The 27052-nt window shown below is 41.7% G+C and overlaps 2 protein-coding genes across 8 annotated transcripts in view; one reads left to right on the top strand and one right to left on the bottom strand.

The window, feature by feature from the left end:
- Window positions 1–1381: 1381 nt before the first annotated feature.
- LOC133579560 (uncharacterized) overlaps window positions 1382–27052 on the bottom strand; it is a 30536-nt gene continuing 4865 nt past the window's right edge. The window contains exons 3-6 of the mRNA XM_061934036.1: window positions 4474–4738; window positions 2774–2833; window positions 1574–2644; window positions 1382–1487 (exon numbers count right to left, since the gene is read on the bottom strand). Of these exons, the coding sequence (XP_061790020.1) occupies window positions 1575–2644; window positions 2774–2833; window positions 4474–4738 (1395 nt within the window). The 3' untranslated portion in view covers window positions 1382–1487; window position 1574. The remainder of the gene's footprint in view (window positions 1488–1573; window positions 2645–2773; window positions 2834–4473; window positions 4739–27052) is intronic.
- On the top strand, window positions 9049–25643 carry LOC133579561 (uncharacterized). Of its 7 annotated transcripts, XM_061934040.2 has the most exons (7): window positions 17518–20594; window positions 22490–22516; window positions 23014–23060; window positions 23151–23324; window positions 23417–23584; window positions 23769–23864; window positions 24165–25641. In XM_061934040.2, exons 4-7 carry the CDS (start codon window positions 23235–23237, stop codon window positions 24549–24551), a joined length of 741 nt encoding a protein of 246 aa, XP_061790024.1. In that variant the 5' UTR covers window positions 17518–20594; window positions 22490–22516; window positions 23014–23060; window positions 23151–23234; the 3' UTR covers window positions 24552–25641. The 7 variants fall into 7 exon arrangements, with proteins under 7 accessions (XP_061790026.1, XP_061790023.1, XP_061790024.1 ...); XM_061934042.2 differs by lacking the exons at window positions 17518–20594; window positions 22490–22516; window positions 23014–23060 and adding exons at window positions 9049–9237; window positions 14403–14612; XM_061934039.2 differs by lacking the exon at window positions 17518–20594 and adding exons at window positions 9050–9237; window positions 14403–14612 and having other exon boundaries at window positions 22490–23324.

Genomic DNA, 27052 nt, shown 5'->3' with positions numbered 1-27052 from the left:
TGTAATCAGACAGTCGTGATGATAACGTCCACGTTTTCAAATGGAGGAGAAGAAAAGTTCCTCCTTTCTGTCCAATACCACATGAAAGTGGTTGGTTTTTGGCATCCTATTTGTCCAGCTTCCATATTCGTTTTTATACACTTTGCAAGAAATATATTGGCGTCAAACTCCGTAGCTTGCTAGCTTGTTTGCGCTGGCTTTCAGAGACTCTGTTTTGAAAGCGCAGGCGCGATGGCGCGGCACTTTTATTGTGAAGACAGGAACGTCCTCATGTGCGGTCAGTCTTGAGGCTTTTGACGGTACGGTTGAAATAAAACAAGTATCTTTTTTCCCTCACACTTTTGATTGATTGATTGGAACTTTTATTAGTAGATTGCACAGTACAGTACATATTCCGTACAATTGACCACTAAATGGTAACACCCCAATAAGTTTTTCAACTTGTTTAAGTCAGGTCATGTGACCACCTGGCTCTGTTTGATTGGTCCAACGTCACCAGTGACTGCATCTGATTGGTGGAACAAAGTGAAACGTCACCAGTAAGGCAGGCACTTTGAAGGTCTGTCTGACAGACCAAAACAAACAAAGCGTGCATTAACAGATCGATCAAAATGAGTAGCGAGTAGCGAGCTGAATGTAGATAATTAAAATAATTGGTTAATAAAAGCTTAAACTTGCAAGGCCATTTCTCCAGTCATTTTTATGCCAGCAGATTACAGGGGTTTTGATTTTGAAAAATTAAAAGTTCAACTCATGAACTTCTAGTGGCATTATACTGTAAAGCTCAGTCTAAAGTGCTTACAATTATTTGACTGTAATTAACTGTTCATGGATATTACACTAAAATAACAGTGTAATGCCGCTAAACAGATGACAGTATTATGCTGTGAAGCGTATATTTGATACAGCATAGTACTGTGATACCTTTTACAGTAATAAACTGTAGTGATAAATCACAGTATGTGTGCTGTAGAAAAACAGTTTTGTACTGGAACCATTAGCTGCCAGTAGGTTACTGTATTTAAACGGTGAACATTCTTACAGTGTGCAGCGAGTTAATCCATTTTGGGGGGAGTTGAGGGGATCATTTAATTATGACGCGTTCAAGAGTCTTACGGCCTGAGGGAAGAAGCTGTTACACAACCTGGAGGTTGTGCTTCGGAGGCTGCGGAACCTCTTTCTAGAGTCCAGCAGTGAAAACAGCGGTATAGCTCGGGTGGTAGAGCGGCCGTGCCAGCAACTTGAGGGCTCCAGGTTCAATCCCCACTTCCACCATCCTAGTCACTGCCGTCGTGTCCTTGGGCAAGACAGGTGCATGTCTTCGCAGGTGGGAGGGGCCAATCCCCATAAAAGCATAAAATTGATAAAAAGCAACCAAGCATTTGTCAATCAATTTTTTATTGAAGTGGGACAGCAGCAGCACTCAACCCATGGTACCACATGGTGCCACATGGTACCACTCCGCAGCGCTGAGCCCATGGTACCGCCTGGAAAAAAGATGACAATCAGAAGGAGTGAGATGTACAAAAAAATGTGTATGTGTCAGTAGAGTTGTGTGTGTTAATCCTGCTACCTTATATGGAGGGGCTTCGTCTGGCCCTTTTGGCCGCCGGTGCCTCATCACCGGGATCCTCTACGATCCCTTCACCGCCATCACGGGCCACGATCCCTTCACCGCCATCACGGGCCACGATCCCTTCACCGACATCACGGGCCACGATCCCTTCACCGACATCGGGGGCCACGATCCCTTCACCGCCATCGCGGGCCACGATCCCTTCGCCGCCATCGCGGGCCACGATCCCTTCGCCGCCATCGCGGGCCACGATCCCTTCGCCGCCATCGCGGGCCACGATCCCTTCGCCGACATCGCGGGCCACGATCCCTTCACCGACATCGGGGGCCACGATCCCTTCACCGACATCGCGGGCCACGATCCCTTCGCCGCCATCGCGGGCCACGATCCCTTCGCCGCCAACATCGCGGGCCACGATCCCTTCGCCGCCATCGCGGGCCACGATCCCTTCGCCGCCAACATCGCGGGCCACGATCCCTTCGCCGCCAACATCGCGGGCCACGATCCCTTCGCCGCCATCGCGGGCCACGATCCCTTCGCCGCCATCGCGGGCCACGATCCCTTCGCCGCCATCGCGGGCCACGATCCCTTCGCCGACATCGCGGGCCACGATCCCTTCGCCGACATCGCGGGCCACGATCCCTTCGCCGACATCGCGGGCCACGATCCCTTCGCCGACATCGCGGGCCACGATCCCTTCGCCGACATCGCGGGCCACGATCCCTTCGCCGACATCGCGGGCCACGATCCCTTCGCCGACATCGCGGGCCACGATCCCTTCGCCGACATCGCGGGCCACGATCCCTTCGCCGACATCGCGGGCCACGATCCCTTCGCCGACATCGCGGGCCACGATCCCTTCGCCGACATCGCGGGCCACGATCCCTTCGCCGACATCGCGGGCCACGATCCCTTCGCCGACATCGCGGGCCACGATCCCTTCGCCGACATCGCGGGCCACGATCCCTTCGCCGACATCGGGGGCCACGATCCCTTCGCCGACATCGGGGGCCACGATCCCTTCGCCGACATCGGGGGCCACGATCCCTTCACCGACATCGCGGGCGACTGTTGGCATTTTCCAAGTTGTGTTTGGTAAGACACAGAAATACAAGTTACAGTGAAGGTAAGATACAGGTTACAAATGAAACAGTTCATTGTCAGGCTACTCAAGGAGCTGATGTTGACTTTTCATACCTCTTCTCTTGAGAGCTCTGTTCTCAACTTGAAGGGCTTGGATTGTGTTCAGGGACTTCACTGCAAGAGAGGGCTTAAATTAAAAAAACAATATTATAATGTCAGATGGTACAAACCCCGTTTCCATACGAGGTGGGAAATTGTGTTAGATGTAAATATCAACGTAATACAATGATTTGCAAATCATTTTCAAGCCATATTCAGTTGAATATGCTACAAAGACAACATATTTGATGTTCAAACTGATAAACATTTTTTTTTTTGCAAATAATCATTAACTTTAGAATTTGATGGCAGCAACACGTGACAAAGAAGTTGGGAAAGGTGGCAATAAATACTGAAAACGTTGAGGAATGCTCATCAAACACTTATTTGGAACATCCCACAGGTGTGCAGGCTAATTGGGAACAGGTGGGTGCCATGATTGGGTATAAAAGTAGATTCCTTGAAATGCTCAGTCATTCACAAACAAGGATGGGGCGAGGGTCACCACTTTGTCAACAAATGCGTGAGCAAATTGTTGAACAGTTTAAGAAAAACCTTTCTCAACCAGCTATTGCAAGGAATTTAGGGATTTCACCATCTACGATCCGTAATATCATCAAAGGGTTCAGAGGATCTGGAGAAATCACCGCACGTAAGCAGCTAAGCCCGTGACCTTCCATCCCTCAGGCTGTACTGCATCAACAAGCGACATCAGTGTGTAAGGGATATCACCACATGGGCTCAGGAACACTTCAGAAACCCACTGTCAGTAACTACAGTTGGTCGCTACATCTGTAAGTGCAAGTTAAAACTCTCCTATGCAAGGCGAAAACCGTTTATCAACAACACCCAGAAACTCCGTCGGCTTCGCTGGGCCTGAGCTCATCTAAGATGAACTGATTAAAGTGGAAACGTGTTCTGTGGTCTGACGAGTCCACATTTCAAATTGTTTTTAAAAACTGTGGACGTCGTGTCCTCCGGACCAAAGAGGAAAAGAACCATCCGGATTGTTATAGGCGCAAAGTGTAAAAGGCAGCATGTGTGATGGTATGGGGGTGTATTAGTGCCCAAGACATGGGTAACTTACACATCTGTGAAGGCGCCATTAATGCTGAAACGTACATACAGGTTTTGGAGCAACATATGTTGCCACCCAAGCAACGTTATCATGGACGCCCCTGCTTATTTCAGCAAGACAATGCCAAGCCACGTGCTACATCAACGTGGCTTCATAGTAAAAGAGTGCGGGTACTAGACTGGCCTGCCTGTAGTCCAGACCTGTCTCCCATTGAAAATGTGTGGCGCATTATGGAGCCTAAAATAGCACAACGGAGACCCCCGGACTGTTGAACAACTTAAGCTGTACATCAAGCAAGAATGGGAAAGAATTCCACCTGAGAAGCTTCACAAATGTGTCTCCTCACGTTTACTGAGTGTTGTTAAAAGGAAAGGCCATGTAACACAGTGGTGAACATGCCCTTTCCCAACTACTTTGGCATGTGTTGCAGCCATGAAATTCTAAGTTAATTATCATTTGCAAAAAAAAAAAAAAAAAAGTTTATGAGTTTGAACATCAAATATGTTGTCTTTGTAGCATATTCAACTGAATATAGGTTGAAAAGGATTTGCAAATCATTGTATTCCGTTTATATTTACATCTAACACAATTTCCCAACTCATATGGAAACGGGGTTTGTAGAATCTACCTTCCTTACATTGGTTCTGGGCAAGCTCTTCTCGCGCCTTTCCGGCATCCTGAAGGGCCTTTCCGGCATCCTGAAGGGCCTTTCCGGCATCCCGACGGGCCTTTTCGGCATCCCGCCGGGCCTTTCCGGCATCCTGAAGGGCCTTTGCGGCATCCTGAAGGGCCTTTGCGGTACCTTGACGTTCGAGGAATATGGCCCTTTCCTTTTCACAGTAGTACTCCTCCAGTCGTTCCCGCTGGTCTGGCGGCAAGTTTTCCAACAATTGCTGAATGTCCTGTTCAACACACACACACACACACACACACACACACACACACACACACACACACACACACACACACACACACACACACACACACAGTATAGGCGACTTATATAAACCCTCGGTTACATTAGGCTGACCATATTGTGAAATCCCAAAAAGAGGACACATATATGCGACTAGGTGAACATTTGCCAGTGATACTCAAACTTGCTTTATAAACAGAGGTTGGTAATAACGCGCTACCAGTGCTGTACGGTGTCGTTGATGGGGAAGCAGCCGCATCGCTGCCTTCTCTCGTTATCCAGGCCCTCACACCCCCGGTTCAAAGCTCAGCTGCAGGGCGGATGTGGATGTTTTGTGAAGGGCCCGATACATCTCTAAGGTCACCGCCGCACCACCGCCCCGCCCCTTGCGTCAACCACCTTCACCTTCACCAATCAATCAAAACGGGACCGGCAGTTGGCGGCGGCGGCGTGTGACGGCAGCAGAGCGACGAGGGAGAGGCCCAGCTGGCGGCTGGCAGCAGCGGGACCACATCGCGGTGACAACGGCGAGGCTAGCGCGAGAGAGGCTAGAGCGAGGCTTGCCAGGCCAGACGGGATCCCATCAAAGATCTTGGAGAGGCCCAGCTGGCGGCTGGCAGCAGCGGGACCACATCGCGGTGACAACGGCGAGGCTAGCGCGAGAGAGGCTAGAGCGAGGCTTGCCAGGCCAGACGGGATCCCATCAAAGATCTTGGGCATTAGACGACATCTATCGGGACCGGGGACAGCCTAGGCCGAAGGCAGTGAACACCTGCGACAGCCAAGATCAACATGGGGCCAAAGAAGGTGCTCTCTCCTGATGAAGGTGAGGAGATAAGGAGATGGCTTGAATTTTGAACAGCAGAGGTATCAGCCATTAAGCAGTACCAACAGACAATTATGCAGCTGGTGGAGGAGGTCAAAATTCTACGAGTCGAGAATGACGCAAAAAATGTACAAATAGAACAAATAACGGACCGAGTGGACGAACTGGAACAGTACACAAGAATAAATGACGTTATTCTGACCGGGCTTAATATAAAGCCCCGTTCATGAATTAATTACATATTACAAAACTGTTGTACACTAATTCATATATGTTATTTTGTTATATAAAAAGGTCAGTAAATGATTCTATATATTTGTAAACGCTTTGAAGTGGGAAAGGGATAGGATCAGGCACGTGCACACATAGGGCCCTATGGGTGCTTGAGCCCCTGCCCTTTTTTGCCTCGTCTTAAAAAGTGCCCTCTGCCTGTGTGTGCTTTTTCTCTTTTTTTCTTCTTCTTTAAACAACAGTAATAAATTCCTGTCAAGGATGTAAAAAAAACAAACAAAAAAACCAGCGGTACAAAAACTCCACGTTTTCTTGTAATACCGGGTTGTTTAAGCCTGCCACTTCCGCCAGAAAGAGAGAGAGAGGGCGAGTGAGTGAGTAAGTGAGAGGAGAGAGAGCCAACTGCGCCCGTGAGGAGACGTGACAGTGGAGCAACTTGAACCTGTGAGTTATGGTCTAGTCGCCGTCCACTTATTCAGCATCTAATATGGGTAATATTTCAGAAACACGCTGTATTATTCTAGTATTCAGTGTGCCAGCTTCTGTTTTTGCCGGACGTCGGAGCACGGCGCATCAATGGGCGAGGGCGGACCTACGTCACTTCCGCCCTCCAATCCCCTAGCAACGCGGTCGCCATATTGAATTGGTTGAAAACAAACCAGCTCACAGCGAACACAGCATTGACAGAAAAGGCATTTAACGAGGTTTCACGGCATTTTAAACTGTTCTAAATGGCGTATGATTATGTAAATAGTCTTTCCAGTGAGGCTAGGTTAAGATACGAGTTAAAATGTTCTGTAGTTGGATTAAACGACTGCCCTTACCGCCTTCCAGCAGATGCGTGGACTGATAATCCTACACAATGGCCGGACATGGAATTTGGAAATCTTTATGTCTAAAAGTTAAAGTACCAATGATTGTCACACACACACTAGGTGTGGCGAGATTATTCTCTGCATTTGACCCATCACCCTTGATCACCCCCTGGGAGGTGAGGGGAGCAGTGGGCAGCAGCGGTGGCCGCGCCCGGGAATCATTTTGGTGATTTAACCCCCAATTCCAACCCTTGATGCTGAGTGCCAAGCAGGGAGGTAATGGGTCCCATTTTTATAGTCTTTGGTATGACTCGGCCGGGGTTTGAACTCACAACCTACCGATCTCAGGGCGGACACTCTAACCACTAGGCCACTGAGTCACAAGCGCACCAGGTCGGTTGTTCGCTTCGGTTGTTATATAACGAATAAATGGTTAAATCACCCAAGGTATGTTGATAAATGATAATAAGGATGACACGGTGGCTACCAGTATCTGTACATTGATTATATCTGTAGAGAGCTCATTCAAATTCAGTTCAGTATTATGATTTATTATTTGCTGAATGACTGGAAATAGCCTTTATACCGTATGTTATTGTTGTGCAACAACAACAACTTCAGCTGTCGAACGTTATTCAGTAAAAATTCAACGGGTTCAACATTAGCATGGACCAAGTTGTGGTTAAGAAGGTGGATTTTTGTTCCTTATATTTACCAGAAACGAAGTGATCCGAACACACGACCCGGGATTTTGGGGGACTCCAGTGAGAACCGTCCTCGTTTTCCCGGTGTAAAGCTGCGAGCCATTTGTCTCGTCTCTGTGGGCTTTTAGCACGCTTTGGCAGAACAAAATACCACCTTTGTTTTCCCTGTTTCCAGTTGTGGTTTGCACAACCAAAAACAACACAGTTTTTGGGCATTTTGGAGGCAGAATGCCGGGTTTAATCAGCGCAGGTCGACAGGTTAAAGAGTAATGGCGACGGTTTGTTTTCAACGCCAGTCAGGTTGCTATGGCTCGAAGAACCCGTATGTAGCTCAGTTGCCCGGATGTCGGCCCTGCCCCATTGAGCACCGCACATCAAGTCCGCACAGAGCAGAGCGGATCGTGCGGGACAGGAAGTAGTGTACAAAATACAAAATAAAACACCGGGTTAATTTTCAAAATAAAATGCACTGTGTCTAATAATAAACCAGTGTTTTGTTGCTTTTCATGTCTTCCAAGACTATGATAATGTGAATTAACTCATTATAACAATAATTTGTTGACACAAAAGAAATGGCAATCACTTTTACAAGTAGTTAGCTTCCTATTAGCAATTTTAATTTTACATTAATTTCCATATTGTGTAAAGGACCAAAAAAAAATGTCCTGCCCTTTTCTGACTTTGAGCCCCTGCCCCTCTTTAATCATGTGCACGTCCCTGGATAGGATTACCGTACATACGCTTTGCTTCTTCCTACTGTAAAATGAAATGATTTGAAATTGTGTGATGTATTATGATGTAATTAGTCCTGACAATATAGCACAAAAACAGACGTAAATACCACTGCATTCCATTTCTATTGTATTATAATTATCACTAATAAAGAATTATTGTTGAATTTTGTGTTTGAGTGTTAGTCCTGACAATATAGCACAAAAACAGACGTTAGCACAAAAACAGACGTAAAAACCACTGCATTCCATTTCTATTGTATTATAATTACCTGCGGGTGTTCTATTCTCAAGACAAAATGGACGTTCTCCTAACGTTCGCGTGTTACCTACACACTTAAGTGTGTTGTTCGAAAGAAAGAAAGAGAGAATTGCAAAGCCTGCGGTTCTATTCTCAAGACAAAATGGACGTTCTCCTAACGTTCGCGTGTTACCTACACACTTAAGTGTGTTGTTCGAAAGAAAGAAAGAGAGAATTGCAAATTTGCGGGTGTTCTATTCTCAAGACAAAATGGACGTTCTCCTAACGTCCGCGTGTTACCTACACACTTAAGTGTGTTGTTCGAAAGAAAGAAAGAGAGAATTGCAAAGCCTGCGGTTCTATTCTCAAGACAAAATGGACGTTCTCCTAACGTTCGCGTGTTACCTACACACTTAAGTGTGTTGTTCGAAAGAAAGAAAGAGAGAATTGCAAATTTGCGGGTGTTCTATTCTCAAGACAAAATGGACGTTCTCCTAACGTCCGTGTGTTACCTACACACTTAAGTGTGTTGTTCGAAAGAAAGAAAGAGAGAATTGCAAATTAAGTACCTGCGGGTGATCCATTCTCAAAAGACCAAATGTTTTCCAAAAAACGCGTCTGGTCTGCTGCGTGGCGCCAAAGACACTTAAAGGATGCGAATACTGAAGTTACGTGACACGTGACAAGAGGGTCCCTCCTCCCCCCCGCACGGTGCTCACGTGACCCGCTGCAGCCAATCACGCTCTATAAAATCTAGCATTCCAAGATGGCTGCCAGGCCTGGATGAAGCCGGTATGTTTTAAAGTTGTCGTTTGCTTGCATATTGTAAAAACAACCGTCCAACATTTTACAACTAATTGTAAACTTGTAGGTGCCGAACATCAGGGACGTGTTGCGACGAGAGAGTGTGTCGATGATAAGATATTAAGCCGAGTTGGTAAGTGAATCTGTTTGCTAATAGTAGCGACTAGCCGTACCCATGTATTTCCTATAGGCGATTAGCATCGGCTTTGAATCCCGTTGCCTCCAATGTTTCTGATCTGATTGAATTTATATTTATGTCGAGTCTTTATTTTGGGTTTTTTTTTAGTTTATTATTCTTCGGTCAATGGTCAACAAAATAAACAAACAGTTGCACATTCATAGCTTGAAAATGAAAATGAAAATGTTGCAGACCGAAAGGGTTTAGGCTGAAGTTGAACACTTATAGCGCCTAACCCTATAAACAATGTCAAGTACAAGATGAACTTCCGAAAATGATGAAATGTCCTTTGTACAACATATTATAAATACACATTATACACAACATGAACACTGTTCAATTATATACACAGTAAAGGCATGTGAAATATCCTTATACACCTTTGTACCAATTTATATACTATATACAAACAATTATACTTCCATTATTATTTATATCCCACATTTAGTATTTTAATTAACATTGATCATAGTATTAACTACTGTGTTGATTCAAGAGTGATATATTTTTCCAAGACATTGGTCTTAAAGTGTTTTTTTAAATGTGTGAATGGACCTGGAACATTTGAAGGAATCATCCAAGCTGTTCCACAGTTGAACCCCCCTGACACAAACACATCTACTTTTTAAGCTTGTTCTTATCTTAGCTTTCTGGAAGACAGCTGAACCTCTGAGGTCATAGGTATTCTCTCTGGGTTTGAACCTCTCCTGTAGACACCCAGGCAGCATGTGGTTATGAGCTTTGTACGTCACAATAGCAGTGTTGAGGTCAACAAGATCATGCAGTTTTAAGGTTTTTAATTTAATAAACAGAGCATTGGTATGGTCATGATAATCTGCATAATTTACAATTCTAATCGCTTTCTTTTGAAGTAAGAATATAGAGTCGATGTTTGTTTTGTAATTGTTACCCCAGATTTCAACACAATAATTAAGATAAGGGAGTACGAAAGAATTATATAACATATTAAGAGCCTTTTGATTTACGTAGTTTTTGATTTTATGTAACATAGCAATATTTTTTGCCATCTTTGTCTTAAGTATATTTATGTACAGTTTCCAATTTAATTTATCATCTATATAGATTCCCCAAAATTTTGTTGAATACACCCTTTCTATCTCCATATCATCAATTCTTATATGACACTGTATGTTATTTTTCCTATTTCCAAAAATTATATATTTTGTTTTATTTAGGTTGATTGACAGTTTATTGGCATCAAACCATTGCTTTAGTATATGGAGTTCGCTCTCTACAGTCTCTAAGAGTTGGCCAAGGTCTTGCCCAGAACAGTACAGACTTGTATCGTCAGCAAAGAGAATACAATTGAGTTTTTTAAAGATTTTGCAGATATCATTAATATACAATAAAAACAATTTTGGTCCCAGTACAGAACCTTGGGGCACTCCATGTGTTATAATCTTTTTATCTGAATCTACATTGTTCATATGCACATACTGTTCTCTACCACCAAGATAACTTTTCAACCAATCATGAGCAAGACCTCTAAAACCGTACCTCTGCATTTTGTTTCAAAGTAATGTGTGATGGATGGTGTCAAAGGCCTTGCTCAGGTCAATAAAAACGCCAACAACAAACTCCCTCTTATCAATAGCAGTGGTTACCTCCTCAACTAGTTCCATCACTGCCATGGAAGTGGACCTGTTTGCTCGAAAACCGTATTGGTGTTCACTTAGCAAGTGATGCTTGTCAATAAAACTGTCTAATCTTGACACAAATAATTTTTCAAGGACTTTTGAAAATTGTGAGAGTAGAGAAATAGGCCTATAGTTGGTGAACTGATGCTTATCTCCACTTTTGAAGATGGGAATAACTTTTGCCGTTTTCATTTTCTTTGGGAAAACTCCTTTTGTAAAAGAAATATTACATATATAAGTGAAGGGAACAGCTATAAAATCAACAATTTCTTTGATCAGAGAAAAGTCCAAGTCACAGCAGTCTGTTGACTTCTTGTTTTTCTGAGAATTTACAATTTCTGTGATTTCACTTTCATAAACGGGGGAAATAAAAAACGATTCTAAGTTCCTTTGAATGGTTTGTTCATTAAATTTGACACAGTTTTCAGGTTGTGCAATTTCATTTGCTAAATTAGGTCCAACATTCACAAAGAAGGTGTTAAAAGCATCCGTTATTTCCTTAGGGTCATTTATAGTTTGATTATTTTCTATGAAATAGCTTGGATGTTCATTATTTGTCATGTTTTTTTTAATGATACCATTTAAAACTTTCCACGTACCCTGGATGGTATTTTTATGTTGTTCTAATAGGTTACAGTAATATGTTCTTTTGCTGTGCTTTATTATTTGTGTTAACTTATTTTTGTACGTTTTATATTTGTGTTCAGTTTCTTTGGTTCTGTGCTTTAAATGTCTTCTGTAAAGATCATTTTTCTTTTTGCAGGACTTCAATAACCCTTTTGTGATCCACGGTTTGTCCTTGACAGTGCTGTCCTTAATGTCATGTTTTGTCATTGGACAGTGCTTATATCATACAGTGTTATGAAAATGTTGAGAAAGGTTTCATATGCCTCATTCGGGTCTGTGGAGGTATAAACCTCCCCCCAGTCTTGAGCACATAACTCAGACTTGAATGCTGCCATAGTTTCTGGTGTTTGGTGTCTAACAAATCTATATTGAACTGCTTTTTTGGCCCCTCTCTCATCAAAGAAATGGTGTAAAATGCTGAATACAGGTAGATGATCACTTACGTCATTGAGTAGTAGTCCTGCTGTTATTTGATTGGTGAAAATGTTATCTATCAGTGTGGCAAAGTCTACTGTTATTCTAGTTGGTTTTGTGATAAGGGGAAAGAAATGATTGCTGTACAGTCCTGTTATAAAATGGGTTGTTTTGGTACTGTCCATGGGGTTCAGAAGATTAATATTAAAATCACCGCACACAATATGGATCTTGTTTGATTTAATAAACAAATAATCCAATTTTTGATTGAATGTATCTAGACATGATCCAGGTGTTCTATAAACACAACTGACATTTATTTTTTTTGATTTTTCTACTTCAATTTCTACAGTTATACATTCAAAAACTCCAGCTATAGCAGTTGATTTGCTGTCAATCTTCCAACATTTTAAATCTTGATTTACAAAAAGTGCTACTCCTCCTCCCCTTTTTCCAACTCTGTTTGTGGTGAATAATTCATAACCATCCAATCTTATTTCACAACACTTATTCTCATCAAGCCAAGTCTCTGAGACTGCAACAATACTAAATTTATTGAACTGGCTCAGATATTCTCTAATATTGTCAACATTTTTATACAAGCTTCGGCTATTAAAATGTATTACAGTAAACGATTTGTCCACATTCACACATTTAAATTGTTCGTCTGTGTAGTACTCACAGTTTCTGGTAATATTATTGTAAAGATTACAATGGGGATCTATGTCACTGCCAAACTCATTTGAATTGCAGTTGTAATTGATATTGTCGTAGAAGTCTAGTTGGATGTGATTATAATTATTATACAGTTCACTACTATGATTATTATCAGTATTTCTACATTCTAATTCCTTATCACCAACATTGGTAAAGATATTTTTTAATTCACTCCCCATTATATTTTAGTATATATTTACATCTTTTTCTTTGTACAGATAACACATTTGTATCCACCTCCACTGAAACACGCACACACACCCACACACACACAAACACACAAACACACGCACACAACTGACAATACTTTTACTCTATTATGAGCGTCCCAAAACAGTCCAAATGAAAACAAGTTTGTATTTGGTATTAAGTTAGTGTTTATACGTGGTGTTGAGTATATGTCTTTATGATCCAAGGTAAGAAAAAGTAAAAAACAACAAAAATAGTCTGAGCATTCCAAAAATAAGCTCATCAAAAATCTCACTGTAGCTGTCCTCATCAAAAAAGGAACGATCAAAAAATGAGCTCGACGAGAGTGCAATTGTGATTGTCCAAAAAATGGAACAATCGACATTATCTGAATTGTTCGAGGTCTTCAAGTTCTCTTACCAGTATCACTTTAGCTTTTTCCGGCGTAGATCCATTCAGCTGAATGAAAACCTTGCAGTTTCTTGTCCATGTGGCTCCAATCTTGTTGTTTTTCCTGAGGATCCGTGCTTCCCGTGCTATATCCGATATTTTCTTGGTCGGATGCTCGTTGATATACACCGCTGATCCCTTTAACTTTCTTCCTTGTCTCAGTAGTTCCGTTTTGTGTCTCCGGTTTACAAAGCGCACAAGGACTGCAGGCTTTGCTCTGTCTCTGCGTGGCAGTGTATGACACGCTGAGATATTGTTTGCATCCACGTGTATGTCTTTTCCTTTCAAAAAGTGCAAGACTTGGTCCTCCAGAGTTTGCAGATCGTCTGTCTCCGCGTCCTCTCCAACATTCCTGCCCGCCGTAGCAGCTCGGGCATATGAGCGCGGTCTGATGTTTAGTCCCGTGATGATGACATCTTCCATCCTTGTGTACTGCTCCAAGTTTTCAACTCTCCTTTCAAGATCAGTTATTGTCTTGTCTTTTTGTCGGATTGTTTCTTTGAGTTTCCTCACTTCATCTACAAGCTCCGTTAGCTTGCTTAGCTGTTGGGAGACGCTAGCCAGGTCCCCTGACATGAAGTTTAGCGACTTGCGTATTTCCTCTATGTCATTCTCCATCTGTGCGCTCTTCTTTGGAGGAGGCATGACAAAAATTACGTCGATGCTTCCCACGCCTTTTCTTTGTATTTTGACAGTGGATTTGATAATAATTACTAAATGTTGTCGCAACTTACGGGAGCGCCGCCATCTTTTTACAACTACTTCCTGTTCCTGCTTCAACTTACATATGGTATCTGAGTATTGTGGCGTTTTAAGGCCATTTGCACTTTTTATGCTGTGGTAAAGACAATGAATGAACACTGCAGCTGTTCTTTGGTTAGAGCCGTCGTAGTGACGTCACTGTTACTGTTCAGATGCTACTCCCGTCATAGTGACAACACTGTGTACTGTCGTGTTTATTTTATACATGCATGTGATTGTTAATGTTAGCAGTATTATTTATTGAAGGTCGAACGATAGATGACTTAATGTTGATGTTATGTGCGCACATTGATACTTACGCAGGCCAGGTCCCTAAGTCTTGGATGGCGAGCTGTAGATAGGCCTCGAGCCTGAGGCCAAGGATCTCCACCTGCTCTGGTCGGGCCGGTAGGCGGCTTATAGCCGAACCCCTTGCCTCGCACCTCATTGCTCTGCGGCCCTCAGTCAGCCGTCAGCCCCGTCGAAGGCAGCCCCAGGCGGACATACACAAGCACGAAGAAGCACCACTGACAGGTAACGTCCGAATTCTAAATCAGTCCAAAAATGTCCCACAACAACGTCCGTGTTGTACGACTAAAACATTAGCATTGGCTATTTTTTATTGATTTTTGTCATGTAAGGTTATTGTCCAAATTAATGTTCCAAGGTACCCACTTAAACGTTGCCTTAAATGTTATGTGTTTACTATACATAATACACGGGAAAAGCGTGTAAACCAGCAGACGGATGTAATGACCAGCGTTAGCTTGTTAAGACTGAAATAGATTGGTGAATTTTGGATTGTTGTCTCTTTTTTTTCAGCTTGCCTGCTTATTCGGCTAAAGTGTGCGTCGTTTCGGTCAAATTTCGGTTCAAATATGTGTATTTTTTAACAAAGTCCTGTCCAAATAGTAGCTGTCCCGATAATGTAAACAACGAAACACCGGCTGTGTTTGTGTTGCTGCAGCCGGCCGCAATACACCGCTTCCCACCTACAGCTTTCTTCTTTGCTGTCTCCATTGTTCATTGAACAAATTGCAAAAGATTCACCAACACAGATGTCCAGAACACTGTGGAATTTTGCCATGAAAACAGACGACTTAATAGCTGGCCACCATGCTGTCCCAAAATGTCCTCTACAATCCGTGACGTCACGCGCAGGCGTCATCATACCGAAACGTTTTCAGCAGGATATTTCGGCGTGAAACTTAAAATTGCACTTTAGTAAGCTAACCCGGCCGTATCATTGATATATAAACTATCAGACTGCGTGGTCGGTAGTAGTGGCTTTCAGTAGGCCTTCAATGATCACATGAAAACCACTGATTTTGTTTAGCTTGAGTTTCTCTCCACTAATTGTAAAACCTAGCAGAATAACAAAGGACAGCTTAGCACTGATTGACAATATTTTTATAAATGTATTTGATGGGAATAGAAAAAGTGGACTCTTAGTGACTGATGGGAGTGATCTCTCCCTTAGAGATAGGGTGAGAAGCTCTGCCATCCGGGGGGAGCTCAAAGTAAAGCCGCTGCTCCTCCACATGGAGAGGAGCCAGATGAGGTGGTTCGGGCATCTGGTCAGGATGCCACCCGAACGCCTCCCTAGGGAGGTGTTTAGGGCACGTCCGACCGGTAGGAGGCCGCGGGGAAGACCCAGGACACGTTGGGAAGACTATGTCTCCCGGCTGGCCTGGGAACGCCTCGGGGTCCCACAGGAAGAGGGAAGTCTGGGCTTCCCTGCTTAGGCTGCTGCCCCCGCGACCCGACCTCGGATAAGCGGAAGAAGATGATGGATGGATGGATGAATGATGAGAAAAAGTTCAAACGTGTATCTGACATTAAAAATGCAATGTTTCTTGGTGGAGTTTGTCAAAGTGATGTGTTAGAAGTGGTCAGAAAGTTTAAAAACAAAACATCTGTGGATGGTAACAACGTGGATATGTCACTTGTTAAAGTGGTGGAGGATTGTGTCCTGAAGCCGTTTACTCACACATGTAATAAATCTTTATCATCTGGAACTTTTCCTGACAAAATGAAAATTGCTAAAGTTATTCCGATTTATAAAAATGGTGATAAACATATGGTCTCAAATTATAGACACGGGCCTCTACTACCTCAGTTTGCAAAAATTCTTGAGAAATGATTTGTAAATAGACTTGATAAGTTGATTGACAAACATGAGCTAGTGAATGATCATCAGTATGGCTTCAGGAGTAATCCATCTACATCCCTAGCAGTGATGGACTTTGTAGAAAACGTAGCCACAGCAATAGAAAAAAAGCAACACACCGTTGGAGTAGTTATTGACTTATGTAAAGCTTTTGACACATTCCTTACTTCTGCAAAAATGGGAAAACTATGGCATAAGAGGTGTTTCACAACAGGGGTAAAGTAGTTATTTAAGTAATAGATCTCAATATGTGGAAATGACTAAGACTAAATCACAGCCAAGAAGAGTAACTTGTGGGGTTCCACAAGGCTGGGTATTGGGACCTAAGTTATTTCTACTATATTTAAATGATATTTGTTCAGTGTCTAATACATGGAAATGTATTATGTTTGCAGATGATACAAATGGATATTGTTCAGGAGAAGACTTGAAGGAAGTGTTGAGGTTGAGTTGATTCAGCTAAAAAAATGGTTTGATATTAATAAGTTATCATTAAATGATAAGAAAAGTAAATGTATGGTGTTTAGTGGTGCAAGGGCAAATTGTGAAGCACAATTCAAATTAAATGTAGTGCAAATCGATGGAGTACAAGAAACTAAATTCTTGGGAATAATAATTGATCATGAATTATGTTGGAAACCGCATATTGAATATATAAAGGGAAAAATATCCAAATCCATTGCTATTCTTTAGAAAGTAAAACACATGCTGAATAAGAAATGTCTGCATATGTTATATTATTAGGATTGAATTCAGAACATATAGGATATAGAGCAATATACACATATTTTAAAAACACTGGGTTCAATAAAAGAATATTTCATTTTTATTGATCTCCTTCATTGATGTGCATCCTCGATCAACAGACAATCACACCTCAACCATTCAACTACACATCTACACAGCAATGCCTGAGAAGGAGTAGGATGAAGACAAATCTTATTGCCCCTTTCAACATAGCACGCAGTCTTACCTAATAGATATCATATCAACCAACAATTACATCCAAATGTAATGAAAACAAACACAAAAAAACCACAACAAGTGCAAAACTTCATGAAGTACAAAAAAAGTAATATACACCTCACGGGATGATACAAAACCAGGCAAAAAAATAAAAATAAGTAAAATCATAAATATAAAGCAAAATGTAAACACTTATGGCTGTCCGTATGATATTATTGTTCTGTCTTTATATATTTTTTCAATTGGAATATATTTTACAGTCTTTCATCTCATTTAAGGCTGCAGCTAACGATTATTTTTCTATTATTTTTTCGGTTAATCTATAGATTATTTTTTTCGATGAATCTATAGATTATTTTTCCTTTTACCGATTTTTTTTTATTTTTTTAAATGAAGACGAAAAAATAAATTTAGGCCAGTTTTTTCAGAAGGCATGCCTTTTATTTACAAAAAAAAAAGTGTGGCCACTCAGTCAACATTGACAACAACATGACAACATATTCTGTAACAATGTAAACCTTTAAAACTTTTAACATTTAACAAAACTAAAAGTAGCTTATTTGCTTTTTAATGTGCAAATATAAAATAAACATACAGTGCAAATCTTAATATTCTGCAATAGTATAAGCATTCCAAAGGTAAAAGTATTGCTTATTTTTGCTTTAAAATGTGCAAAAATAAAGATAAACATCCAATACAAAAAAGTGCGTATTTCCTTGAATTGGCGCCGGGTGTATAGTATTCGCATGCCTCCAATTACTGCCGGGTCAAACTCGTTTCGCAAAATAATTAGCGCATGCCTGGCCTTACCGCCGGCTCAGGATTAACGCCGGATCAAACTCAGTTCGCAAAATATTCATTTTATTAGTGCATGTCTGGAATTTTCGCCGGGTCAAACTCGTTTTGCAAAATAATTAGCATATGTCTCGGACTTCCGCCGGGTCAAACTCGTCACGTCATGAGTGACACTTCACCTGTCATCATTTTCAAAATGGAGGAGGCCGATTTCAATCATTTGAAATCACATAAAGGGAAGAAGATTAAGAGCTATTCAGTAGGATTTAAGGTCCAAGCTATTGAATCTGCTAAAAAGAACAGTAAGCAGCTATGTTTTATTAATATACCGTAGCTGCGTGTGTCAAATATGAGTCATTAAATGACTCCCGCCTCCTGGTGGTAGAGGGCGCTAGTGATCCTTCTTGCGACTACCGGTACTAGGGATGTCCCGATCCGATCTTTGGATCGGATCGGCCGCCGATATTTGCCAAAAAATGCGCATCGGCAAGGCATGGGAAAATGCTGATCCAGATCCAGTTTAAAAAACTCCGGTCCGTGTTTTCCAACGCACCGATTTAAATAATACATTCCACTTTTCTGCTGCTCCCTATAATTACCGTTCCGCATTTTCCAGCACACCTTCAACACATCCACAGGTCTGTGGATTCTCACGCAGTTGCTTTTAGCTGCTGGCATAACACGACAGGCTCTTCTCACTCTTTTCTGTGTCTCCCTCTCACAGACAGCAAGCGCACCTTCTTACACACGTCACATACTGTCACGTCATACGTCACATGCTGTCACGACACACGTCACATACTGTCACGTCATACGTCACATACGTATACGCCCTCTCCCAGCAGAGAGGTAGCAGCATGGCTAACGTTAGCTGTGATGCTAGCGCAGCCGTGCGAGCAACGCTCCATCTAAGGTGCGCGCCTGCGCAATTACGCACTGCTCAAGCGTCCTCTGCGCACGGCAAATCTATGCCACGCACAAAATCAAATAAAAAAATAAGCGCATAACAATGTTCGACACACGGACACGACAGAGAAAACAGTTTTCGTCATCATTGTTCAAATATTGTGACGTCTGTCGAGACGCTTATCTCCGTTCGGTGCCACACGTCCACACCATCAAAATGCCGAGGCAAACATTTCCACATCAACACCGTATGAAAAAATGCGTGATTTTTTTAGTTGTGATTTCCTTCTCTGCATGAAAGCAGCATATATGAATGCAGTATGAAGAAGAATGTTTTAATGTAGACATGCAAGCCTTGAAAGAAAATGTTGAAAACCTAGACTACATTTCTTGCAAATGGGTGCATTTCTACCCTATATTTTAACTTTAGATTTATTCTCATATCAAACTCTTTTGGCTGTCTTTTTGACACTTACATCCACACCCCGGATTATAAATAATGTCAATAATTCAATGTGATGACTGTATTATGATGATAGCATATATCTGATAGTATATGTCTGTATCATGAATCAATTTAAGTGGACCCCGACTTAAACAAGTGTAAAAACGTATTGGGGTGTTACCATTTAGTGGTCAATTGTACGGAATATGTACTTCACTGTGCAACCTACTAATACAAGTAAATGATAAATGATAAATGGGTTGTACTTGTATAGCGCTTTTCTACCTTCAAGGTACTCAAAGCGCTTTGACACTACTTCCACATTTACCCATTCACACACACATTCACACACTGATGGAGGGAGCTGCCATGCAAGGCGCTAACCAGCAGCCATCAGGAGCAAGGGTGAAGTGTCTTGCTCAGGACACAACGGACATGACGAGGTTGGTACTAGGTGGGGATTGAACCAGGGACCCTCAGGTTGCGCACGGCCACTCTACCACTGCGCCACGCCGTCCCAAGTCTCAATCAATCAATCCAAACACATAGAATCATCATACTGCTGTGATTATATGCATCAAGTGTTCATTCAAGGCTAAGGCAAAATATCGCGATATATATTGTGTATCGCAATATGGCCTTAAAATATGGCAATATTAAAAAAAGGCCATATCGCCCAGCCCTAGTTCAATGATGCCATTTCTGTTTGTCATGTATAATTTGGTCTATTTTGTGTTTATCCTTGAAGAAACAGGTCAGTTTCTTGTTACCAACCATTGTGTATTATTCAAAGTCCCCTAATTCAGCTGGCTAGTTGTTATCAAGAGTACCGAAACCCTTTTCAACATGATTCTGACAACTAAGTAGGCTAAATAACTTTCAACTTGAATACATGCTCGGATAGGTCAGTATCGGTATCGTATCGGAAGTGCAAAAACAATATCGATATCGGATCGGAAGTGCAAAAACCTGGATCGGTGCTGCAGAAGAAGACAACAAGCCACAAGAGTGAGCAGCGATCGTTTGCTTGCACTTTTAACATGGAGGATTACATATCTCAAATAAAACCGTTTTCTAAACTGGACTTTCAATGGAAGCAGGAGGTAATACTTAAAGGAATATCTCCATCGAGACAGAGAGACTTTTAAAACTGAAGAAAGATAAAGAAGGCTTCTATAAACAGGTTATCCATGCTTTTGATCAGAAGCAGCTGCGCATGGACTCATAAGTAAAGGTAAGACCATAATAACGTTTTTTTTGTAATTAAATGTGCTTTTCATGATGGTATCCTTACATCACTCAAATTTATAAGCGCAGGCCTAAATTTACCCCACGCCTTTTGGTAAGCGCAGGAGTGAGAAGAGGTTTTAAATCAATTAGCGCCCCGACGGCTATTCAAGGAAATACGGTATGTGACGCGTCGACGCCGTTTTACGTAATCGATGACGTCGACGCGTCGTTTCAGCCTAAATCTCATTGTAAAGAGAATTCCATAGTTGAACCCCCACCACTGATATGCACATTTGTTTTCAAGTTGTCCCTGAATACCCATGTTGGAAATGACCTTTTCTTCTATGCTCTTCATTCTCACAAGTGATGACAAACATTTGTTGTAAATTTGCTGGTAATGTTTTACTTGTAGCCTTAAACGTGACACATGATGTCTGTAACTTTACTAGCTGCTGTAGTTTCATCCATCCATCCATTTTCTACCGCTTATTCCCTTTGGGGTCGCGGGGGCGCTGGAGCCTATCTCAGCTGCACATGGGCGGAAGGCGGGGTACACCCTGGACAAGTCGCCACCTCATCGCAGGGCCAACACAGATAGACAGACAGCATTCACACACTAGGGCCCATTTAGTGTTGCCAATCAACCTATCCCCAGGTGCATGTCTTTGGAGGTGGGAGGAAGCCGGAGTACCCGGAGGGAACCCACGCAGTCACGGGGAGAACATGCAAACTCCACACAGAAAGATCCCGAGCCCGGGATTGAACCCAAGACTACTCAGGACCTTCGTATTGTGAGGCAGACGCACTAACCCCTCTGCCACCGTGCTGCCCCTGTAGTTTCAATAAACCATAATTAATAATTAATATGTTAGTGTGTTCTAAGTGATCTACTTTATGAATAATCCTTATAGCTCTTTTCTGTAGTTGATACAATGCCTTTATGTTACTCTTATGTGTTCCCCCACACTTCCACACAGTAGCTGATGTATGGCAATGTAAGTGTGCACAATTGCCCTATAATCTAACACATATTTGACCTTATTTAATATAAAAATACTCTTAGACATTTGTTTCCGTACATGTGCAATATGAGATTTCCATGTCAGACCGTCATCCAGTATCACTCCTAAAAATCTAAGTTCAGAAACCCTTTCAATATCAATTCCATCTATTGACAGTGTGATCCTTTCCTCCCTTTTCCTCTTACAAGACATCATGAACTTTGGTTTTTTTTACATTTAATGATACTTTATTGACATCAAACCGTCTCTTAAGTTGAATCATTTCCTGTTCAATAATGTTTGATAATGCTTTTAAGTCATGTCCCGAACTAGAAAAGTTGGTGTCGTTCGCAATGAATACAAATGTCAATAACTTTGATACCTCACATATATCATTCATATATAAAATAAACCATTTTGGTCCCAAAACCAAACCTTGTGGAAGTCCACATTCAATCCTCATGTGTTCAGATGGATTACCCACAACATCCACAACCTCTTGTCTATTATCTAAATAACTTCTTAGCCAGTCTAAAACTACTCCTCTCACACCAAATGAATAGAATAGGGATCCATCTCGGTTCACACTCCATTACAGTAGGTGGCGGTAATGCACACCACAAGGTTGCTTGCCAACCGCCATAAAAAATCAAAAGAAGAAGAAGAAGAACGGGCGTGCGTGCGTGAGGGGACGTGACGTCTGACGTCACTACCCCTAGCGGTTTAGGGCACGTATCCAGAACATTCGGGATGTCTGGACGCTAGCTGGAGGTGAGGCGGGAGCGAAGAAAAGTGGAAAAAGTGTGTTATTCGTCAAAAAACCCACACGACGACGGTCATTTTTTCGCCGTGCTATTGTAAAATGGTCTTTTATCTGTGTTTTGTGTTCCGGCTCCAGAATTTGAAAGTTCTGCGCGTGAAGCCGGTGAGTAACGTAGAAAATGAACGTTTCAAAAGTTCAATAAGGTTAACTTAGGCTATCTTTTGCTCGACGCAGTGAATGTGTGCAGGTTACATGCTACGATATTGCACATATTTCCAACTGGTTGAAACCAAAGCCTATGACTTTATTGTCAGTGTTGTTTGTAGGCCCAGGTCGCTAACGTTACTTTGTTACTGTCAACAACGTAACGTTAACGTTGAGGGTAACGTAGTGGAAACAGACGTTCTTTGCCTTGATAAATATGCAGAGGACGACGTGTTTCAAATATTGGTGAAATGTTTGAATTAAGCAGTTACTGCATATGTGAAAGTTTTTTTGAAATGATCAGACTTTGGAGAAAAAAGCAAAATCCTAATATGTTCAGAAGGGCTGTCTAACGGAGTCGCCCTCGCCAATAAGGGATTGACCACGTAATGCAGTACACTATACATCATCATATGCATTTTGCATCTTAAGTCACATTCTCTGTTATGTTCTAGTACCATAGAGTGGTTGGAAATAAAGTTTGTCATTTTGAGCAACATTTGTGAGTATTTGTTCATTTTAAAACACCATTTGGTTATGCCATTCACCATGATTTGGAAAGAAATGACATTTGTTTATTGTCTCCCTGCAGATCTTGTGTGACGTCTCTGCGCCACACAAGAGAGTACAAATCACACAAGAGACTGAGAGAGAGCAGATACTGATAGAGAAACTCATGCACACAACCTTTGGCCTTCGCCGGCGACACATTGTTCAAGGAAGTCCAGGGGTGCGGGAATTCCTGGAGAACTGGCCGGCCTCACAGGTAAATATGTAGTATGTTTTGATTAGTAATAGTTCATCAAAATCATTGCCATGTCTGATTGTTTTTACACCGAAATATTTATATCTGTACAGGTGTTTGCAGAGTTTCATCGTATTACAAATGTGAATCCACGCAACCAGTTCTACTGTGAACTTGAGCGCTACACACCAAAACTGGTTGCACTGTATCGACAGAAGTCCTCAAGGACTGGAAAGGGAGCAGAGGCACTGCAAGAGATGCTGAGAATTGATGACTTGGAGGTAAGTTTATGTTTGCCTTTTTCATGGGGACAATGTTGATCATATGTGTTGTCATTGCAGATTATAGACGCCTTGATAGTAGTCAGTCATAGATGACTGTTTTTAACAGAACTGAAGCATGCACACTGTTATATCAGTGACACGGACTGGCTATGCTGGCATTTTCTCTTGTTTCTCCATCTAGGAAGAATATGACATCAACATGCGACGCACTCTGGTTCTTCGTGGACTTCCAGTGTATCTCCGGGAGGATGACACTGAATTCTACAAAACCTGTAATGTAAGTATGTCTCTGCAGCCAAAGTTATGCTTGGAGATTTGAGGAGATGAGGAGGAGGAGGAAGGACAGGAGAGGAGGGGAGGGGAGGAAGAAGAATGAGACGAGAGGAGGGGAGGGAAAACAATGACAGGAAAGGAGAGGAGAGGAAACAATGACGGGGAGGAAGAAGGAGCAGAGGAGATGAGGAGGAGGAGGAGGAGGAGAGGGGGACTATGCATACTGTATGTTTTGGCTCTACAAACAAGAATTGTGTGCCATCCTTCTGGATTGGTTATAGTTGATTTTCTTGTTATTTTGCAGGGTGAAGATGAGATGGAGACCACTGACACACCACTGGCGTTTCTCTCTGTGGCCCCTGACTCCACTGGTTCCAGCAGCTTCAGCCCGGAGAACATATCCATCGTGATAGAGGATGAAGTTGTTATGAGCGAGCTTCCCAGGTTGGCTGATGCATTTGTGGTGCTGCTTGGTTCAATCTATGCATCACACTTAGATCAGTGCTTCTTAACCCGGGTTCCATCCAACCCTAGGGGTCGGCCTCAGGGGTTCGGCGGAGCCTCCGCCACGGAGGTAAAGACACATCCGACTTATCGTGTAAATAAAAACTTCTCCCTGTCGGCGTATTATGGATACTCCCAAACAATGTTCCCTCTAATTTTCCATCTGATTTGCCGGTTGTTTGATTGATCGATTGAAACGTTTACTAGCAGATTGCAAAGGAGGAGAATACATGATATGAAACAGTACAGTACATATTCCGTACAATTGACCACTAAATGGTAACACCCCAATAAGTTTTTCAACTTGTTTAAGTCGGGGTCCACGTTAATCAATTCATGGTAATGTGTGTGAGGTGTGTTATTTGTTGTGAGTTTATGCACTGTGTTGGTTTTGTTCTTTGAACAAGGTGATGTTCATGCACGCTTCATTTTGTGCACCAGTAAAATAACAGCACTTTTTCTTGAATTTGAAAAAAAACCCATTTTATTTTTCACTAAAGTGAAACTGGCGGGGCTCGGTACCTCCAACAAGGTTAAGAACCACTGACTTGGATTATCCAAAGAAAGTCACTCACACATTCACATTCATCCAGAAAGTCCTGCTGTGTCTGGATGATAACAAAGCACTGAAGCCATGCCTACTCTGCCTGAAAAATGACTTGTTCAAGTTTGAGTAACGAAGCAGCTGAGAAGTGCATGCCTGCACTCATTAACCATGCATAAATGTGCTTCAGATCAGCATCATTATTGCAGCCATGTTGTTCTACTGTTAACCTGTCTGATTTCCATAGACATGTCTGTTCAAATGTTGAAAGCACTTTTGCGTATGCCCAGTGGGCTTTTTATAACTTTAGAATGAGAGGTAAATATTTAGTTCATTTTATTGTACTGCCTCCTTGACCTCACTGAGCTGAGTCAGCCCTCAGTTGTAATGATGATTCAGTTATTTATTTATATTAGCTTTTCTTTTCTTTTCTTCTGTTTTATTTGGAATGTTTTTTTATTTTCCTCATTTGCACACATTTAGATGTCTGCGCTGCTGCTTTCATAAGTTTTTTTCTCTTCCTTGAGAAAATACAGTGCAGAGAAAGGGAAGTTTGTTCATCCCCAATGATTCAAAATAGGCTGCTAAAATATATTTGTAAAAAAAAAAGTTTGACTCCAGGTGTTGCACTTTAATGTTATTCGACATTTCACAGTTTTACTAAGTCTGTTCTGGGAAAATAAAAAACTTAAAATGTAACAGTTGTTATTGCCTTTTTAAAAGGTACGTTTTAAGGTGCTGTTTTATACCCTAATAAATTTTGACAGTAACACTTTAGTCAAGAACCTTTTATTGCAAGGATGAGGTTTCTCTTGCACATGACTATAGTTCTACAGTTACATGTACACAACAATATGCACAACTGAATTTGCACACTTGGTTTTTTTTTGGCATGTCTTTGGGGGACAGAACCTCTCAGAAAACACAGCTCTCTAAAAACAGGGCATCTTGCACATTAAGTCGGCAAGAAGTAAATATTTTGAGTTCAAAAAGGTGTAATAGTTTGAGTAGATACTATTGATATTAATACATTGTATTCAGTTATTTTTTTTCAAGTCCATGTCATTTAGTTTTTACAAATATATTCAATCAGATCATTTAAGTATGAAGAAGACATAAATACTAAGTTACTGATCATTTAAAATGTTATATTGAACTTTGAATATAAATTAAGTCAACTGAACACACATTTTTAAGTATACTGTAACTCAAAACATTTATTATGATAACTTAAAAAGTTTTTACGTTATCAGTTACAGCCATGTATTGTGAGATTTTGGCCAAAAACCTCCTTCCCTCAGTCGGATCATTGAAGATGGATCTTCCAACATGACAATGACCCAAAGCACACAGCCAGGAAAACCAAGAAGTGGCTTTGTAAGAACCATATCAAGGTTCTGGAGTGGCCTAGCCAGTCTCCAGACCTACATCCAATTGAAAATCTTTGGAGGGAGCTGAAAGTCTGTGTTACTCAGCGACAGCCCAGAAACCTGACGGATCTAGAGAAGATCTGTGTGGAGGAGTGGGCCAAAATCCCTCCTGCAGTCTGTGCAAACCTGCTGAAGAACTACAGGAAACGTTTGACCTCTGCAATTGCAAACAAAGGCTACTCTACCAAATATTAATGTTGGTGTTCAAACACTTATTTTCAGCTTTATCACACAAATAAATTGTTAAAAAAAATCATAGATTGTGTTTTATGGATTTTTCTTTTTAGGTCATCTCTCATACAGTGGTCATGCACCTATACCATGGACATTTCAGACCCTTCCATGATTTCTAAGTGGGACAACTTGCAAAATAGCAGGGTGTTCAAATACTTATTTTCTTGACTGTATATGTACTGTAAATAAGAATGACTTAGCTGATCTGAAAAACTCTGAAATGTTTAACAAGCCATCCTATAATACAACAGCTATTAATGTAACAATACAATAAAACAAATATATAAATGAGTTTTTTTCATTATTTTAACAATAGGCTAATGTATATTACTTTATATAGATTCTACAAGAAACAAAACTTAAAACCTAATTTATTTACACTTGCAGACACAGGGTTTCGTGCAGCTTCACTCATTGTAAAGGAAGACGGAAGTCCACGCAGGAGAAAAATGACTACAAAGATGGTTTCTGGGTTTTTCT

This window comes from Nerophis lumbriciformis, linkage group LG15, assembly GCF_033978685.3.
Source record: "Nerophis lumbriciformis linkage group LG15, RoL_Nlum_v2.1, whole genome shotgun sequence".
In the NCBI taxonomy this organism is placed as follows: Eukaryota; Metazoa; Chordata; class Actinopteri; order Syngnathiformes; family Syngnathidae; genus Nerophis; species Nerophis lumbriciformis.
This window is presented reverse-complemented; position numbering and strand designations above follow the sequence as displayed.

What these genes read in the sequence shown, in the direction of transcription:
- LOC133579561 (XM_061934042.2), top strand. Translation starts at nt 23,235, where the DNA reads ATGCACACAACCTTTGGCCTTCGCCGGCGACACATTGTTCAAGGAAGT. An exon ending in TGAGAATTGATGACTTGGAG is followed by an intron (nt 23,585 to 23,768) that starts GTAAGTTTATGT and finishes TTCTCCATCTAG; the next exon opens with GAAGAATATGACATCAACAT. An exon ending in AATTCTACAAAACCTGTAAT is followed by an intron (nt 23,865 to 24,164) that starts GTAAGTATGTCT and finishes GTTATTTTGCAG; the next exon opens with GGTGAAGATGAGATGGAGAC.